At 40.9% G+C, this 18,712-nt stretch overlaps 1 protein-coding gene across 13 annotated transcripts in view; it reads right to left on the reverse strand.

Moving 5' to 3' along the window:
* The window catches only part of LOC106588163 (ubiquitin-associated protein 2-like), a 92,900-nt gene that overhangs the window by 62,338 nt on the left and 11,850 nt on the right, over positions 1 to 18,712 (reverse strand). For all 13 annotated transcript variants that reach the window (XM_014176872.2, XM_014176868.2, XM_014176874.2 and 10 more), the window contains 4 exons: positions 6,510 to 6,587; positions 2,213 to 2,323; positions 1,821 to 1,995; positions 1,493 to 1,588 (listed from right to left, as the gene is read on the reverse strand). In XM_014176872.2, coding sequence (XP_014032347.2) covers positions 1,493 to 1,588; positions 1,821 to 1,995; positions 2,213 to 2,323; positions 6,510 to 6,587 — 460 coding nt within the window. The remainder of the gene's footprint in view (positions 1 to 1,492; positions 1,589 to 1,820; positions 1,996 to 2,212; positions 2,324 to 6,509; positions 6,588 to 18,712) is intronic.

An 18,712-nucleotide genomic window follows, 5' to 3' on the forward strand; every position in this document is an offset into this window, starting at 1 on the left:
CCAAAGGCGAAGACGTCTCACTGCTAGAGGACACAGAGTGGACACTGATCTGATGCATTTAAAGCCAAGATGAATATGTTCTCTGTGGATTTACAGAAAAATAAAGGTGCTGCACTTTCCCTCTGTGCTGTCGGTGCTGAAAGACAATGCTTCTGCGTCTGAGACATTTGACAAAGTTGCAGAAAAGTACTGTGAAGTCATAAACAGACTTGGGCAAGAGTTTGAGAATAGGTTTTGTGACCTTCATCAGCTTGAGCCATGTGTGTCGTTCGTTTCCAATCCTTTCATGAATGTGGACACAACATTCTTTGCTGAGCAACTAAGTACAACGTTCAACTTGGATGCTGGACAGGTGGAAATTGAAATCATAACATTGCAAAATGACCTCCACCTCAAAGCCTACCAGGCTGCACCAAACTTTTGGTGCCTTGTTGACACAGAAGTACAGTGGAGTATGCACAGCAGCTATGAAGGTTGCTAGCCTGTTTGGTTCAACCTATCTCTGTGAATCAGCGTTTTCTGACATGAACTTCATCAAGAACAAACACAGAACACGCCTCACTGATGCACATCTGAAAGACTCACTCACAATTGCAGTGTCAATTTACACACCAGATTACAATACACTGGTGAACAGCATGCAATGCCAGTCTTCCCACTAACAAAGCAACAGATACCAGATGTTGTCAGTGGCAACATGGCAGTGCCATGGCGAAGTTGAATTAAAATATTGAAGAATTGTGTTCAATTTAAAAGTGTGTTAAAAAATGCAGCAGATTTGGTCATTAGTTCAAAATGTGACAAGATTTATTTAAAAATAGAAAAATCTACTTAACATTACATAATTGATAACTTTTTGAAACAGTGCAACATAGTTCATGATTTGTTAAAAGGGTTTGTCAGTGGCTAGTGAAAATGGGACATTTTTCCTATGAAATGTAGTGATATAAGTGATCATCTGAAAATGTAACAATTACTGAGATTAGAGTGCTGAATATTGATATGTTTCCCACCTTATTGTCATTGTTGATAATTATTGTGAGAAATTATTAAAGTGATCAGTTTCTTCACATAGATGAGTATCATTAATCATTATTAATAACGTATAACTAAAGGCAAACTGAGCAAATTTGTTATTTCAGAAGAGCGTATCAAACTGGTAGCCCTTCGTATGACTCAGTACCCATGAAGTAGCTCTCAGTTTCAAAAAGGTTGGTGACCCCTAGTCTAATGAAAGCTTCATGTCGCCAAAAAACTGAGCACGTCACAGAATGTGTTTTTTTGGAAAAAAAGAATTGAAAGAGGGGAAAATCCATATATTAGCCGCGTCATTGCTTAAGCCGCGAGGATCAAAGCGTGGGAAAAAAGTTGCGGCTTATAGTCCGGAAATTACGATAATCAATTTTAGAATAAGGCTGTAACATAACAAAATGTGGAAAAAGTCAAGGGGTCTGAATACCTTCCGAATGCACTATGTAGTGGAGAAACTTACCTCTTCCTCTGCCTCTCCCCCTATGGCCTCGCTCTGTGCCCCTGCCTGCTATCCCAGCAGCCTTTCCTCCATCCAGACCATTCTCCTGCCCACGGACTGAGAGGAGAGGGAACACGCATGAGGTAGTGAGGGAAAACAGATGCGTTTAAAGTTAGAATGTCTGTTAAGTCGCTACAATGCGGGATTTTTTCTTCTTTAGAAATCTAAGGTGAGAATGTTTGTGGCACACACTGCCCCTCCATGACAACAGCAGGAGCTACAAAGGGTCTACACTGGGGTGCCAGTGTCACTTCCCATGACAATGCAAAGGTATGTGATCTCTACTCACACTCTCGTCCCCTGCTGGCCCCTCGGCCCCTGCGCGGGGCCCCACCTCTACGACGTGCCACGTCCCTCTCTGCTCCCCTCTCCCTGTTATCCTTTCCTTCCTCTCCGGTCTCGGCGTGGCCAGGCTCCTTCTGACCAGACACTCCTTTCTTCTTCCCCACCATCTCCCAAGAGTCCTGAGGAGACAGGTGAGGTGACCGACAGGGTTCAGTTTGATTATGTTAGGCAAAACCTAACTTTGACATAAGTAAAAAAAATTTAGTCTCCCACTGACATGAATGCAAGACTAAATGAAAATGTACTTAAGTGGAAGTAAGGATTCGCCCTGTAGTGAGCTAGAATAACTCCCTCCCTTCTGTCCAACTATTAAGCCCTGACAAAGACCAAACTCACAGTATCTGGGCTACCCTCCAGCAACACATTGATGGCTCTGTTGACATCTCCGTTGCAGTCGTGCAGAGCGATCATGGACTCATCCTGGTCCTTGCCTGTGATGTCAATCAGCTGGACGGGGGAAACGGATGAGAATCTTCAGTGAGTATATTGCCATGTAGCCCTATACACTCGTACCGATATATGGGTTGAAAATGGCATATTTGGGCACTGATTAGCACCTAAAATTGGAACGCAGCGACTGTACAGTAACATGCTATAAATGACGTCAGAGCTCAGGCTCTGTGCTTCACAGTGCTATATGGGTTTTGATTGACAGCCATTCTGAACTTGAACACCACACGTGACAAGAAGTTGCCCACATCCCTCCTCCTAATTGGGCAACTTTTGCAACAACAAAAAAAATTGTCCGAATGAGGGAAATGCTGTAAATTAAGAGGACTCGGTGTATTTTGAAAGATGAGACTATTTTAACAAATACCGCTTTGATGTCATACAAACAAGCCAAACACCCTTCCAAATGTGCACTTCACATTTCCATATCATTAAACTCATGTCATATACAGTGTCAACATTTATCATTACTATGTCTGATGTAGTTAGAAGATGACATGGCATCAGACCCTGGGTTGATCTGAACAGAAATGCACTCATGACTCCTATGCACACCAAAATTACAAATAAGTATCTCTGAATTGCTTTGTGAAAGCCTAACACTAAGATTGTATTTTATAACTTAGCTAGTCATGTTGGCAATAGAACAAGCTTTGAAATGACGCCCACCTGACCCTGTTTGTGATTTAAAATGGTCCGTTTTTGGATTGCGTAAAAAGTAATAGGTGTGATGGCGGGGATGTAGGGTTGTATTCCAAACAAAACTACAAGTGTGCCTGCTCTAGTTCCTAAACCACAGTTAGGTCAGCTCAAAAAAAGCACCTTATAGTTGAACACTCTTCTTTGAGTCATAAAAGTACATTGAAATTACTTAGGAACTGTGCACACTTTGGAGAGGTGTGTTGCCACTTGGGAGACACCAGTTAGTCCTCTGTCAAACCCTTGTCATTTTTTGGTCTTATGTTACACCTACCCCATATTTTCCAGGAATATTGTTATGTTACTGAATAAATGGAGTATTTTCAGATTTCGTAATCAACAAATGCAGCAAAAAGTACAGTAAATGTAAAATCCACATAAAACAGTATAATGTTTGGATTCAGTCTTGTGGTAGGTGAACCTGTTGTGTACTCAACTTGTCTAATAAATTGTCCCATAATCTCAGAACTGTTCCCTTTCAATTGCTACCATGCTTATGCCTTTCATATTTATTCTGTAAGAAAGATTTCAATATAGCCCTATCCACATAGGCCAATTACCCCAACTGTTAAGAAACACCTCTTTGATTAATTTACTTCAAGAAGTAAAGCTAAGCTCTAGTTAGCAGACCAGAGCAAAAGATGCTAAAGGTGGTTTGATGCTGCAAGTGAGGACACTACAGTTTCCGTTAGTTGGCAATTGGCGGCTTTTGGCCAATAAAATAAATGCAAAGTCAATAAATAAAACAGTTGCTTGGCCGCGAGAAAAAAAATCCCAATGCTTTTTTCATTGATAGAAATACCAGTTGAAGGAAATACATTTGACCATCATGCTTATAGGTCTATAGGCTAATTTGCATAATTTTGTGGAATTCAAAATTGTCCTGTGTATTTTCGTTAGTCATCAAGCATCTTATTTATTCAACAACTATCACACGCGAAAAGCATACAGAGCCTATTTTGAGAAGGATTTCTTTTGCAGCTCTTCAGCTGGTTGCTGCTAGAGTAAAACGTGTGCTTTTATAAGCCCATTCATTGCGCAACAATTCTAAATACAATTGCGTGTTAAAAACAGTTTGTGCATGATTAAAGCGTTACTAGTTTTATTTCTCAACTGGTAATTGAAGAGCGCCTCCCATTCACAATTCAAGTGCAAGCAACAGGCTATCAGCACATCACCCACCACTTTACAATGTGAGCTGGAGACATACTTAATTGTTTGAAATCTGAATTTTTATTTCATATTATGAGGCATGTCTTACCTGGCATCAAAGTAGCCAATAGGCAAAATCCAACCATGGAAATGTGGAGGCAATTCTTTTATAAAAGACTTCATAGGTGCGCGTGAGTTTCCTACCATTTCTACAGTTCAGTGTGCCAGTTATGATTTTCATATGCGCATTTTCATGGAACAGTTTCATTTCAATAATAATGTTTTATTTTCTCAAAATCATTGCCACGTGGTTAATCATAAAAATCTGAATCAAAATGATAAAAATCTAAAAGTCAACTAATGCGAGATCAACAGCCTCTGCAGACACATTGTGATCCATTGGCGGCTAAAGATAAGACTGAATGGCAACGCAGCAATAGGACTACAACTTCCATTGCCCTTTCACACCGAGGATTGGTGATTATCGAGGGGGAGATTGTTGTAAAGATTTTTCTAAAAACTTACTGTGAGGAACTATAGTTTTAATATATCATTCGCAATGGATGAAAAAAACACCTTCCCACATTCCCGCTCAGCAGGCCAGGTACTTCTATGCGTGTTCAGGTGTTCAGGCACTCTCTCAACATTATCAGGACAGAGAAAAAACAGACACTTGCACATCGCTCACATGGCACACTCAAAACAAAATAATGAAATAATTGACAAATCTCGTAGATTATGGTTATGAAATAAACCAAAACTGGTTCATCACAAGTGCAGCAGGTTGTGAACTCTGCAAACAACATTTCCACTCAGAATGATAACTGTAATTGGCTAATTAACATGCATTACACAAATGTTATGTAACCAAACGATGGGGATTAACGGCATATTTACTACTGGTGAAATACGTAAATGGAGAATTGACAAAAACAAAACAAAGGGCTAACAATTCACACAATGAAACAATTCCAGGCTGTATCACAACTGGCCGTGATTGGGAGTCCCATAGGGTGGCGCACAATTGGCCCAGTGTCATCCGGGTTAGGCCGTCATTGTAAATAAGAACTTGTTCATGACTTTCCTAGTTAAATATAGCTTAAATAAAAAATGTAATAAAAAATGAAACGCACCAATCGGCAGGAGAAGAGCCATTCTGCCACACCACTCCCCTTCTTGTCTTAACATTTTAAATGATACTCAAGACATTACCTTCACACATATTTTAGACACTGTACACTGACAGTCGCAACTCAATCAGCCAGGCCTATTGCCACGTGCGCTGCCTAAAGTGTGGGCTTGCCAAACAGGCATAGGCCGACACGCTTGTGATTTTAAACAATCCACAGCTATTTTTTTTAAAAGAAGCTAATGATCCTCAATTCCTCTGTGGCTAAGACATGCTTTCTGGTGAAGTATTTTTAATGATTATTTCTGTATAGACCGGAGTTATTACATAATTTTGGCAAATGTATCTCCATTTACTTCCCTATTGGACTCTCTCCTGTTCTATTGGTTCTTATCAACTTTTTTTCATTGTCTAGAAGCCAAAGACACAAGCCTAGTCGTATTGGCAACCCATCCTAGTTGTTGCATCTTTAGATTCCCGCTCTATCTAGGTTTCTAACAGCGATTCTCATCGGTCACATATGGAACGCTATCAGATGCGCTGTTTTGAATGGTGTTTTCCCAGGTGCGCTGTTCTCCCCCGCAAATTGGAATTTGGCAAATGTTTGAAAGTGACGTTTCATTGGCTGCTTCAATACATGAGTTGCATGTTCTGTTAAGATGCATTACCATAATCTAAATGTGATTTCTGTCATTCTAAGCACAGTGGGCGGACTCATTAATGGGTTATGCACCAAATCAAATCTTATTGGTAACATACACATGGTTAGCATATGTTAATGCGAGTGTAGAGAAATGCTTGTGTCTCTAGTTCCGACAGTGCAGTAATATCTAACACGTAATCTAACAAATTCACGACTACCTTATACACACACACAAATGTAAAGGGATGAATAAGAATATGCACATATAAATACATGGATGAGCGATGGCCGTGCAGCATAGGCAAGATGCAGTAGATGGTATAGAATACAGTATATACATTAGAGATGAGTAATGAAGGGGTAAATTTCTCAAATGGTTAGTAAATTAAAATGTTCCTGGACACGTTGGCTGGCACCACATTTTCCTAAAGGGAAACCCTGGAACAATATTTGATCTCTTTGAATGTACACCAATGTAACGGAGCTCCCTTCAGCCAGCAAAAAGGGTCTAAAAGTGCAGTGGGATGCTACATGTGATGAAGGGTGAGCTAAATTCTCACCTGCTTGACTTTCTCTTCAAAGTCAGCATCATTGTGGTCCGAAATCATCTGCGCGAGTCGGATCTGCTCAGCAGTGGCCTGTGTGGAGAAAGGGTGGAACATGAACTTCTAAATCACCACAAAGTTGTTTAAAAGAGTCTCTTATGTAATCTCAATGACAATTTATCCACCCATTAAGAATTGGTTCGGTACTACGTGTAGCTTTTCCATCACTATCAAACAATTAATGGTTCTATTCAATCCGGCAAATGCTGCATGACTGCTCAATCGGAAATTACCTTTACATTTCTATTGCGCAATCTAACGCTTCAGTGATACAGATTGGATAGAGCCCCAAGTAAAAAAAAAATGCACAGGTGGGTGATCCCGACAACATAAAATCATCCAGAACTCAGTGTTTTCCACTTAAATTAGTATAGGTCATTTTTCAATTCGCTAGTCAGAAAAAAAGTTGTCCAAGCCCTCTCCACTAGAAGGAACGATATGCATCTACTAGCTATCTATTGATAGGACAGATGTCGTCCTGTCAGTCACCAAGCGAGTGATGACAGGAAAACACTGCTGGTTTGACAATCTGCCCCGCCTCATGGTACCTGTGGGCAGTGTTATTTGTGCACTGGGTTGGTTGTAGTCCAATTTCATTACACGGAGTGAGAGCAAAATTCTTCATCGTTCGTGAGAGAATTTCAGGGTTCTTTTGTGCTACCATTTTACTCACATACAGTGCATTCGCAAAGTATTCAGACCCCTTGACTTTACACACTTCCTTACGTAACAGTCTTATTCTAAATAAATATATTTTCTCAATCGACACACAATTCCCCCTTAATGCCAAAGCAAAAACAGGTTAATTCTTTTTGCAAATTTATTCAAAATAAAAAACAGAAAAATCTTTACATAAGTACTCAGACCCTTTGCTATGAGACTTGAAATTGAGCACAGGTGCATCGTGTTTCCATTGATCATCCTTGGGATGTTTCCACAACTTGATTGATGTCCAACTCTGGTAAATTCAATTGACTGGACATAATTTGGAAAGGCACACACCTGTCGATATAAGGTCAGGGAGGTGACCAAGATCCCGATGGTCACTCTGACAGAGCTCTAGAGCTCCTCTGTGGATATAGGAGTACAACCATCTCTGCAGAACTCCACCAAAATCAAGCCTTCGTGGTAGAGTGGCCAAACGGAAGCCACTACTCAGTAAAAGGCACAGGATAGCCCTTGGAGTATGCCAAAAGGAACCTAAAAGGACTCACTCCTGTAGCATCATACACAAGAAGAATCGAGAATGTAATCGCTGCAAAAGGTGCTTCAACAAAGTACTGAGTAAAGGGTCTGAATACTTACAGTTGAAGTCAGAAGTTTACATACATTTAGGTTGGAGTCATTAAAACTCACATTTTCAACCACTCCCCAAATTTCTTGTTAACAAACTATAGTTTTGGCAAGTTGGTTAGGACATCTACTTGGTGCATGACACAAATCATTTTGTATACAGACAGATTATTTCACTTATAATTCATTGTATCACAATTCCAGCGGGTCAGAAGTTTACATACACTAAGTTGACTGTGCCTTTAAAAAGCTTGGACAATTCCAGAAAATGTAATGGCTTTAGAAGCTTCTGATAGGCTGGCTCATTGACATCATTTGAGTCAATTGGAGGTGTACCTGTGGATGTATTTCAAAGCCTACCTTCAAACTCAGTGCCTCTGTGCTTGACATCATGGGAAACTTCTGTCACCATGAAGTGCTTTGAGAGATTAGTCAAGGATCATATCATCTTCACCGTACCTGACACCCTAGACCCACTCCAATTTGCTTACCGCCCCAAAAATTGGATGTAATAAATGTATCACTAGTCACTTTAAACAATGCCACTTTATATATTGTTTACATACTCTACATTACTCATCTCATATGTATATACTGTACTTTATACCATCTACTGCATCTTGCCTATGCCGTTCGGCCATCGCTTATCCATATATTTATATGTACATATTCTTATTCATTCCTTTACACTTGTGTGTAAAAGGTAGTTGTGGAATTGTTACATTACTTGTTAGATATTACTGCATGGTCAAACTAGAAGCACAAGCATTTCGCTACACTCACATTAACATCTGCTAACCATGTGTATGTGTCCAATAAAATCAAAAGAAATCAGCCAAGACCTCAGAAGAAAAAGTTTTTAGACCTCCACAAGTCTGGTTCATCCTTGGGAGCAAGTTCCACATGCCTGAAGGTACCACGTTCATCTGTACAAACAATAGTACGCAAGTATAAACACCATTGGACCACGTAGCCGTCATAACGCTCAGGAAGGAGACGCGTTCTGTCTCCTAGAGATGAACGTACTTTGATGCAAAAAGTGGAAATCAATCCCAGAACAACAGCAAAGGATCTTGTGAAGATGCTGGAGGAAACAGGTACAAAATAATCTGTATCCACAGTAAAACTATACTATATCGACATAACCTGAAAGGCCGCTCAGCAAGGAAGAAGCCACTGCTCCAAAACCAAACATAAAAAAGCCAGACTACGGTTTGCAACTGCACATGGGGACAAAGATCGTACTTTTTGGAGAAATGTCCTCTGGTCTGATGAAACAAAAATTGAACTGTTTGGCCATAATGACTATCGTTATGTTTGGAGGAAAGGGTGGGGGGGGGGGGGGGGGAGGCTGGCAAGCCAAAGAACACCATCCCAACCGTGAAGCACGGGGGTGGCAGCATCATGTTGTGGGGGTGCTTTGCTGCAGGAGGGACTTCACTGGTGCACTTCACAAAATAGATGGCATCATGAGGCAGGAAAATTATGTGGATATATTGAAGCAACATCTCAAGACACGAGTCAGGAAGTTAAAGCTTGGTCGCAAATGGGTCTTCCAAATGGACAATGACCCCAAGCATACTTCCAAAGTTGTGGCAAAATGGCTTAAGGACAACAAAGTCAAGGTATTGGAGTGGCCATCACAAAGCCCTGGCCTCAATCCTATAGAAAATTTGTGGGCAGAACTGAAAAAGCGTGTGCGAGCAAGGAGGCCTACAAACCTGATTCAGTTACACCAGCTCTGTCAGGAATGGGCCAAAAATCACCCAACTTCTTGTGGGAAGTTTGTGGAAAGGCTACATGAAACATTTGACCCAAGTTAAACAATTTCAAAGGCAATGCTACCAAATACTAATTGAGTGTATGTAAACTTCTGACCCACTGGAAATGTGATGAAAGAAATAAATGCTGAAAAATCATTCTCTACTATTATTCTGACATTTCACATTCTTAAAATAAAGCGGTGATCCTAACTGACCTAAAACAGGGAATTAATACTAGGACTAAATGTCAGGAATTGTGAAAAACAGAGTTTAAATGTATTTGGCTAAGGTGTATGTAAACTTCTGACTTCAACTGTATGTAAATGTGATTTAAGTTTTTTATTTCTAATACATTAGCAAAAATTTCTGTTTTTGTCATAATGGGATATTGTGTTAGATTTTTTTTAATAATATATATATATATTTTTTTTTAATCCATTTTAAAATAAGGTTGTAACTTAACAAAATGTGGACAAATTAAAGGGGTCTGAAAGCTTTCCGAATGCACTGTATATGCCTTAATATGTGTGCGAACTGATTTTTTTGGTGTGTTATTTCTTATACTAACATTTGTGTCATTACACACAGCCTGAAAGAGCTACTGGATATCAGAGGGGCGTTAACACACCAGTATTCCGACCAGAAACATGACTTTTATGAATTGGATCCTTTGTTCGTACCCCTCAAGGAAATTGAACTTATCCCAGAGGCTGCTCCAAGACGCCACCTGTGGAGAAAAGGTTTAAGGAGTGGACTTCTAGTCCGAATCCAGGAGGTGTGCACACCATCCACCGATTCCGAGTATATTACTCGCTAATGTTCAGCCCCTGGTCAATAAAGTAGATGCGCTCAGGGCCCGGGTCTCCTTCCAGGAAGACATCAGGGACTGTAACATACTGTTTCACAAAATCATGGCTCTCTCCGGATGAACTGTCCCCGTCCATAAGGCCAGCTGGGTTCTCAGTACACCGAACAGACAGGAATAAACAACTCTCCAGGAAGAAGAAAGGCAGAGGAGTATGTTTCATGATTAACTACTCATGATGTGATAACATACAGAAAATCAAGTCCTTTTGTTCACCCGACTTAGAATACCTCGCAATCAAATGCCTGACTGTATTACCTCCCAAGAGAATTATCTTTGGTTAGTCACAGCCGTGTATATTCCCCCTCAAGCCAATACCACGACGGCCCTCAAGGAACTACACTGGACTTTGTGCAAACTGGAAACCACATATCTTGAGGCCGCATTTATCCTAGCTGAGGACTTTAACAAATCAAATCTGAGTAAAACTCTACCTAAGTTCTGTCAACACATTGCCTGTAGTACTCACGCTTCAAAAACTCTCAACCATTGTTACTCTCCCTCCTGGCATGGCTACAAGGCCCTCCCCCATCTTCCCTTACGCAAATCAGATCACAACTCCATTCTGCTCCTCCCTTTCTATAGACAGAAACACAAAGTACCCGTGCTAAGTAGGGATGCACAATATATCGGTGAACTTATCGGAATCGGACGATATTAGCTAAAAATGCCAACATCGGTATCGGCCGATGTCTAGTTTAACGCCCGTTGTCAAAGCTGACGTACATACCTATATAACGAAGGTACATGACGTAATGACGCCACATAAAATGTTGCGCTATTCGTGCAACACAGCATTCCTAAACTAGCCCACAATGTGTGCTGTGTGGATTAAGCAGTCAACAAGTCAAGGAGTCATTTGAAAGAGTAACAAAATTTCAGCGAGAAAACTCTAAGGCGAAATCCATTAAAGCCAAGATAATGGAATTCATTGCCCTTGACATTCAACCGATCTCTGTCGTGGGTGATGTTGGCTTTCGCCGACTGGTCAAGCACCGGATAACACCACGTTAGTAACCGCGTTGGTAATACAGCATCATTTGTTCGACCGCAACTTCTGGGGTAGCTAGCTTTAGCTTGGTACCTAGCTACCACCAATATAACCAGCATGAAAACAGTGAACAGTAAAAACTGCAGTCATTTTCATTATGCTTAGCAATGATTTAGGAATCCTTGTAAGTATTAGCTAGGTTGCCACTTGTTGTTCACCTATTGAAATTTAACTTCAGTTCATGAAAATAAATAGCTAGTCAGCTACTTAAAAGTATGTAATTGACAGTGATGCAAATTAATACAAATAGGAGAATTATGCCATACTTTTATTTTGAAGGCTAACCTCAAAGTCCACCATTGTGGCTAATCCTTATTGTGGCTAGCTTCACATAAATAGGTCCGACCACCATTAATCAAATAAGAACTGTCTTGTAAATTAGGGTTATTTTAGATGACACCTAGCTATATAGTTAGCTAGCTAACTATAGCAACTGAAACAGACGTCATTTTGCTATGATTTTGGGGAAGAACATTGCTTGCATCCATGAGCTAGCTAGCTTTTTTTTATGACCAGCACTTTAGGTGCGCGAGACAACTTTACCAGCATCATGGCATACGTATCGATGAATCGTTATGACATCTGAAATACGAGTGATAGTGTAATCAATGTGTAATAACTACGTAAAATATTTATGAACGCGTTAAATTATTGTGACGAGCAATCATATTCAGGTCCTGATTGGTCAACAAGCTTATTTGACACGTCAAATAGTGTTAAATAGTACATTTTTTGACACGCAAAGAGCCAAACAGCCTTCCATAGAAATCCTGGTTGAGAATGAAACGACTGAACAACAGCACAGCAAGTAAGTGAAAGAAATAGGTTTTGATTATGTTTTACTGGTAATGAGGACATTCGTAAATGCCAACAAAATAACTTTTGGGTCAGTGTAGTGTGTGTGTAACCTTTACTTAACTAGGCAAGTCAGTTAAAAACAAATTCTTATTTACAATGACGGCCTACCCCGGCCAAACCAGGACGATGCTGGGAAAGCGCGATCTACCACATTTAACCATGGCAAGGTGACTGGGAATATGGTCCAATACGAACAGTATAGTTATAGTTCCCTCCGTAAGGCAATCAAACAGGCAAAAAGTCAATAGAGACAAAGTGGAGCCGCAATTCAACGGCTTAGACGCGAGACACATGTGGCAAGGTCTACAAAGGGAAAACCAGCCACGTCACGGACATCTTACTCCCGGACAAGCTAAACACCTTCGCCAGCTTTGAGGATAACAGTCCCACCGGCGCAGCCCACTCCCAAGGACCTTGGGTTCTTGTTTTCAGTGGCCGACGTGAGTAAGATATTTACGCGTGTTAACCCTCGCGAGGCTACAAGCCCAGACGGTATCCCTAGCCGCGTCCTCACAGGCTGACCACACCGCTCGCTTCGCGTTGCAAAATAAATTTAGAAATCTATATTATTCAAATATTGCAGCCACACTGCTCGTGCGCGCCAACGAGCATCTGCGTTGCCTAGGGCTAAAATAGAAATCAGTTCTATTTCTGACGCAAATCGCGCTGCAAGTCCTGCCTCTCCCATCTCCTCGTTGGTTTATAGAAGCAGGTACACACGCGCCATCTCCTCATTGGTTATACCCACGTGGGTGACTGAAGACGAACGAGGTCAGTGGCGGTAATGCACCTAATTTATGAAAGTTTCCAAACGCAATATAAAGTCAAGAGAAGAAAACGCCTGGAAAGATGAGAGATGACTAGAGACGACTCGGTTGACCATTTTATGTGTGGATTAATTGGTGGAGTAGAGGACCTTGTGCATTTCTGGTAAAATAACAACTCAATGTTTATATCCCTGGCCAAATTAGCTAGCAACAGCATGCTAGCTAAATAGGACAAATTAGCTAGCAAGTGCAAGCTAGCTAGCTAAATTGGCATAAATGTTTAATGCTTTTCGACCTGTCCCCAAATTAATATAATTGATTCAGAGTTTGTTTTGATATTTTAACCGGTGTGTCGTGATCGCGTTTGGTGTGGGGGGACAAAACACATTTCTGCACAATGGCGCACGAGCGCAGCCAGTTTGGGTTCCGTGTCAGAGCATGCGCAGACCAGCTCGCTGGAGTGTTAACCTGTTGGGGGTAGGGGGCAGTATTGACACGGCCGGATAAAAAAACGTACCCGATTTAATCTGGTTACTACTCCTGCCCAGTAACTAGAATATGCATATAATTATTGGCTTTGGATAGAAAACACCCTAAAGTTTCTAAAACTGTTTGAATGGTGTCTGTGAGTATAACAGAACTCATATGGCAGGCAAAAACCTGAGAAGATTCCTTACAGGAAGTGCCCTCTCTGACAAGATCTTGTTCTTCTTGTCTCTGTTTATTGAAGACTGAGGATCTTTGCTGTAACGTGACACTTCCTACGGCTCCCATAGGCTCTCAGAGCCCGGGAAAAAGCTGAATGATATCGAGGCAGCCCCAGGCTGAAACACATTTGCGCGTTTGGCAAGTGGCCGATCAGAGGACAATGGGCTTAGGCGCGTGCACGAGTCGACCCCGTGCTTTATTTTCTTTCGTCTTTTTACCTAAATGCAGATTCCCGGTCGGAATATTATCGCTTTTTTACGAGAAAAATGGCATAAAAATTGATTTTAAACAGCGGTTGACATGCTTCGAAGTACGGTAATGGAATATTTAGAAATTTTTTGTCACGAAATGCGCCGTGCTCGTCACCCTTCTTTACCATTCGGATAGTGTCTTGAACGCACGAACAAAACGTTGCAATTTGGATATAACAATGGATTATTTGGGACCAAACCAACATTTGTTATTGAAGTAGAAGTCCTGGGAGTGCATTCTGACGAAGAACACCAAAGGTAATAACATTTTTCTTATAGTAAATCTGACTTTGGTGAGTGCTAAACTTGCTGGGTGTCTAAATAGCTAGCCCTGTGATGCCGGGCTATCTACTGAGAATATTGCTAAATGTGCTTTCACCGAAAAGCTATTTTAAAATCGGACATATCGAGTGCATAGAGGAGTTCTGTATCTATAATTCTTAAAATAATTGTTATGCTTTTTGTGAACGTTTATCGTGAGTAATTTAGTAAATTCACCGGAAGTTTGCGGGGGGTATGCTAGTTCTGAACGTCACATGCTAATGTAAAAAGCTGGTTTTTGATATAAATATGAACTTGATTGAACAAAACATGCATGTATTGTATAACATAATGTCCTAGGTGTGTCATCTGATGAAGATCAAAGGTTAGTGCTGCATTTAGCTGTCTTCTGGTTTTTGTGACATTATATGCTAGCTTGAAAAATGGGTGTCTGATTATTTCTGGCTGGGTACTCTGACATAATCTAATGTTTTGCTTTCGTTGTAAAGCCTTTTTGAAATCGGACAGTGTGGTTAGACTAACGAGAGTCTTGTCTTTAAAATGGTGTAAAATAGTCATATGTTTGAGAAATTGAAGTAATAGCATTTCTAAGGTATTTGAATAACGCGCCACAGGATTCCACTGGCTGTTACGTAGGTGGGACGATTTCGTCCCGCCGACCCTAGAGAGGTTCAAGAAATGGTCAGACAGGGTACTTCCTGTACAGAATCTTCTCAGGTTTTGACCTGCCATTTGAGTTCTGTTATACTCACAGACACCATTCAAACCGTTTTAGAAACTTTAGGGTGTTTTCTATCCAAAGCCAATAATTATATGCATATTCTAGTTACTGGGCAGGAGTAGTAACCAGATTAAATCGGGTAAGTTTTTTATCCAGCCGTGTCAATACTGCCCCCTAGCCCTAACAGGTTAAGCTCGGGGCCCTGGGTCTGAACCCCGCCCTGTGCAACTGAGTCCTGGACTTCCTGATGGGCCGCCCTCAGGTGGTGAAGGTAGGAAACACCACCACTACACTGATCCTCAACACAGGGGCCCCACAAGGGTGCATGCTCAGCCCCCTCCTGTACTCCCTGTTAACCTGTTGGGTCTAGGGGGCAGCATTTGCACGTCTGGATAAAAAAAATGTACCCGATTTAATCTGGTTACTAATCCTACCCAGTAACTAGAATATGCATATACTTATTATATATGGATAGAAAACACTCTAAAGTTTCCAAAACTGTTTGAATGGTGTCTGTGAGTATAACAGAACTCATTTGGCAGGCAAAACCCTGAGACATTTTCTGACAGGAAGTGGATACCTGATGTGTTGTATTGACTTTAAACCTATCCCATTGAAAAACACAGGGGTTTAGGAATATTTTGGCACTTCCTATTGCTTCCACTAGATGTCACCAGCCTTTACAAAGTGTTTTGAGTCTTCTGGAGGGAGATCTGACCGAACAAGAGCCATGGAACGGTGATGTCCCATTAGACACCTGGCGCGCTAGTTCATGTTGGGTACCCTCGTTCCAATACGTTATAAAAGAGTATGCATTCGTCCACCTTGAATATTATTCATGTTCTGGTTAAAAAAGGCCCTAATGATTTATGCTATACAACGTTTGACATGTTTGAACGAACGGAAATATATTTTTTCCCCTCGTTCATGACGAGAAGTCCGGCTGGCTTACATCATGTGCTAACGAGACGGAGATTTTTGGACATAAATGATGAGCTTTTTTGAACAAAACTACATTCGTTATGGACCTGTGATACCTGGAAGTGACATCTGATGAAGAGAATCAAAGGTAATGGATTATTTACATAGTATTTTCGATTTTAGATCTCCCCAACATGACGTCTAGTCTGTATCGCAACGCGTATTTTTCTGGGCGCAGTGCTCAGATTATTGCAAAGTGTGATTTCCCAGTAAGGTTATTTTTAAATCTGGCAAGTTGATTGCGTTCAAGAGATGTAAATCTATAATTCTTTAAATGACAATATAATATTTTACCAATGTTTTCTAATTTTAATTATTTAATTTCTGACGCTGACTTGACTGCCGGTTATTGGAGGGAAACGATTTCCTCAACATCAATGCCATAGTAAAACGCTGTTTTTGTATATAAATATGAACTTGATAGAACTAAAAATGCATGCATTGTCTAACATAATGTCCTAGGAGTGTCATCTGATGGAGATTGTAAAAGGTTAGTGCATCATTTTAGCTGGTTTTATGGTTTTGGTGACCCTGTCTTTGACTTGACAAAACATTACACACAACTCTTGTAAATGTACTGTCCTAACATACTCTAAATTTATGCTTTCGCCGTAAAACCTTTTTGAAATCGTAAAACGTGGTTAGATTAAGGAGATGTTTATCTTTCAAATGGTGTAACATAGTTGTATTTTTGAAAAATTTGAATTTTGACATTTATTTGGATTCAAATTTGCCGCTCTTGAAATGCACCTGCTGTTGATGGAGTGCACCACGGGTGGCACGCTAGCGTCCCACCTAGCCCCAAGAGGTTAACCTATGACTGTGTGAACATGCACGCCACCAACTCAATCATCAAGTTTTCAGAAAACAGTCGTAGGCCTGACTACCAACAATGACGAGACAGCCTACAGGGAGGTGGTGAGGGCCCTGGCGGAGTGGTGCCAGGAAAACCTCTCCTAAACAAAACGAAGGAGCTGATTGTGGACATCAGGAGACAGCAGAGGGAGCACGCCCCCATCCACATCGATGGGACCACACTAGAGAAGATGAAAAGCTTCAAGTTCCTCAGCGTACACATCACTGAGAATCTGAAATGGTCCACCCACAAAGACAGTGTGGCGAAGAAGGTGCAACAGCTCCTCTTCAACCTCAGGAGGCTGAAGAAAATTGGCTTGGCCACTAAGACACTCAAACTTTAAGAGATGCACCAATTAGAGCATCCTGTTGGGCTGTATCACTGCCTGGTATGGCAACTGCACCGCCCACAACCACAGGGCTCTCCAGAGGGTGGTGCGGTCGCCCAACACATCACCAGGGCACACTGCCTGCCGTCCATGACACCTACAGCACCCGATATCACAGGAAGGCCAAAAAGATCATCAAGGACATCAACCATCCTAGCCTCGACCTGTTCACCACGCTATCATCCAGAAGGCGAGGTCAGTACAGGTGCATCAAAGCTGGGACAAAGCCAAAAAAAATAAAAAAAAATTAAATAAAATACTTTTATCTCAAGGCCATCAGACTGTTAAATATCCATCACTAGCCGGCCTCCACCCAGTACCCGGCCCTGAACTTAGTCAGTGACCAGCTGGCTATTACCCAGTTACTCATTCCTAAACCATAGAGGCTGCTGCACTATGTACATATACATGGAACACTGGTCAGTTTAATAATGTTTACCAACAATGACAAGACAGCCTACAGGGAGGAGTTGAGGGCCCTGGCACACACACACATATACATATACATATACATATACATATATATATATATATATATTGTGTATACACATACATACACACACACACATATATACATACATATATATACACATACATACATACATATATACATATATACATACACATACATATATATACACACATACATATACACACACATAGAATTAACTAAATTCTCCAGAATGACAAAACTGCACATTTGATTGGGCTTTTACTGTCCCCAGCACCCATGTAATGATCATGCTGTTTAATCAGCTTCTTTATAGATGGATTATTTTGGCAAAGGAGAAATACTCAGTAACAGGTCTGTAAACAAATGAGAGAAATAAGCTTTTGTGAGTATGGAACATTTCGGTGATCTTTTATTTCAGCTCATGAAACATGGGAACAACACTTTACATGTTCCGTTTTTATATTTGTTCAGTATACTTATAAAATAGTCCTGATCATATAGGTCTAGGCGATATCCAAAACTACTTAACAAGACTGAATTCATACACTTTCAGTAATAAAAAAATGGTAAAGTCATGTCCTTCTACAAAAGGCAATGTGGTTTGGTAAGAAGAATGCCCCTCTCCACACAGGTGTGATTAAATCCTCTGAGGGTTTAGAGCTTGAGGTGGTCACCTCATACAAGTACTTGGGAGTATGTGAGTATGGAGATGGTACACTGTCCTTCTCTCAGTACATATCAAAGCTGCAGGCTAAAGTTAAATCTAGACTTGCTTTCCTCTATCGTAATTGCTCCTCTTTCACCCCAGCTGCCAAACTAACCCTGATTCAAATGACCATCCTACCCATGCTAGATTATGGAGACAATTTATAAATCGACAGGTAAGGGTGCTCTCGAGCGGACAGATGTTCTTTACCATT

Source organism: Salmo salar, chromosome ssa27, assembly GCF_905237065.1.
Source record: "Salmo salar chromosome ssa27, Ssal_v3.1, whole genome shotgun sequence".
In the NCBI taxonomy this organism is placed as follows: Eukaryota; Metazoa; Chordata; class Actinopteri; order Salmoniformes; family Salmonidae; genus Salmo; species Salmo salar.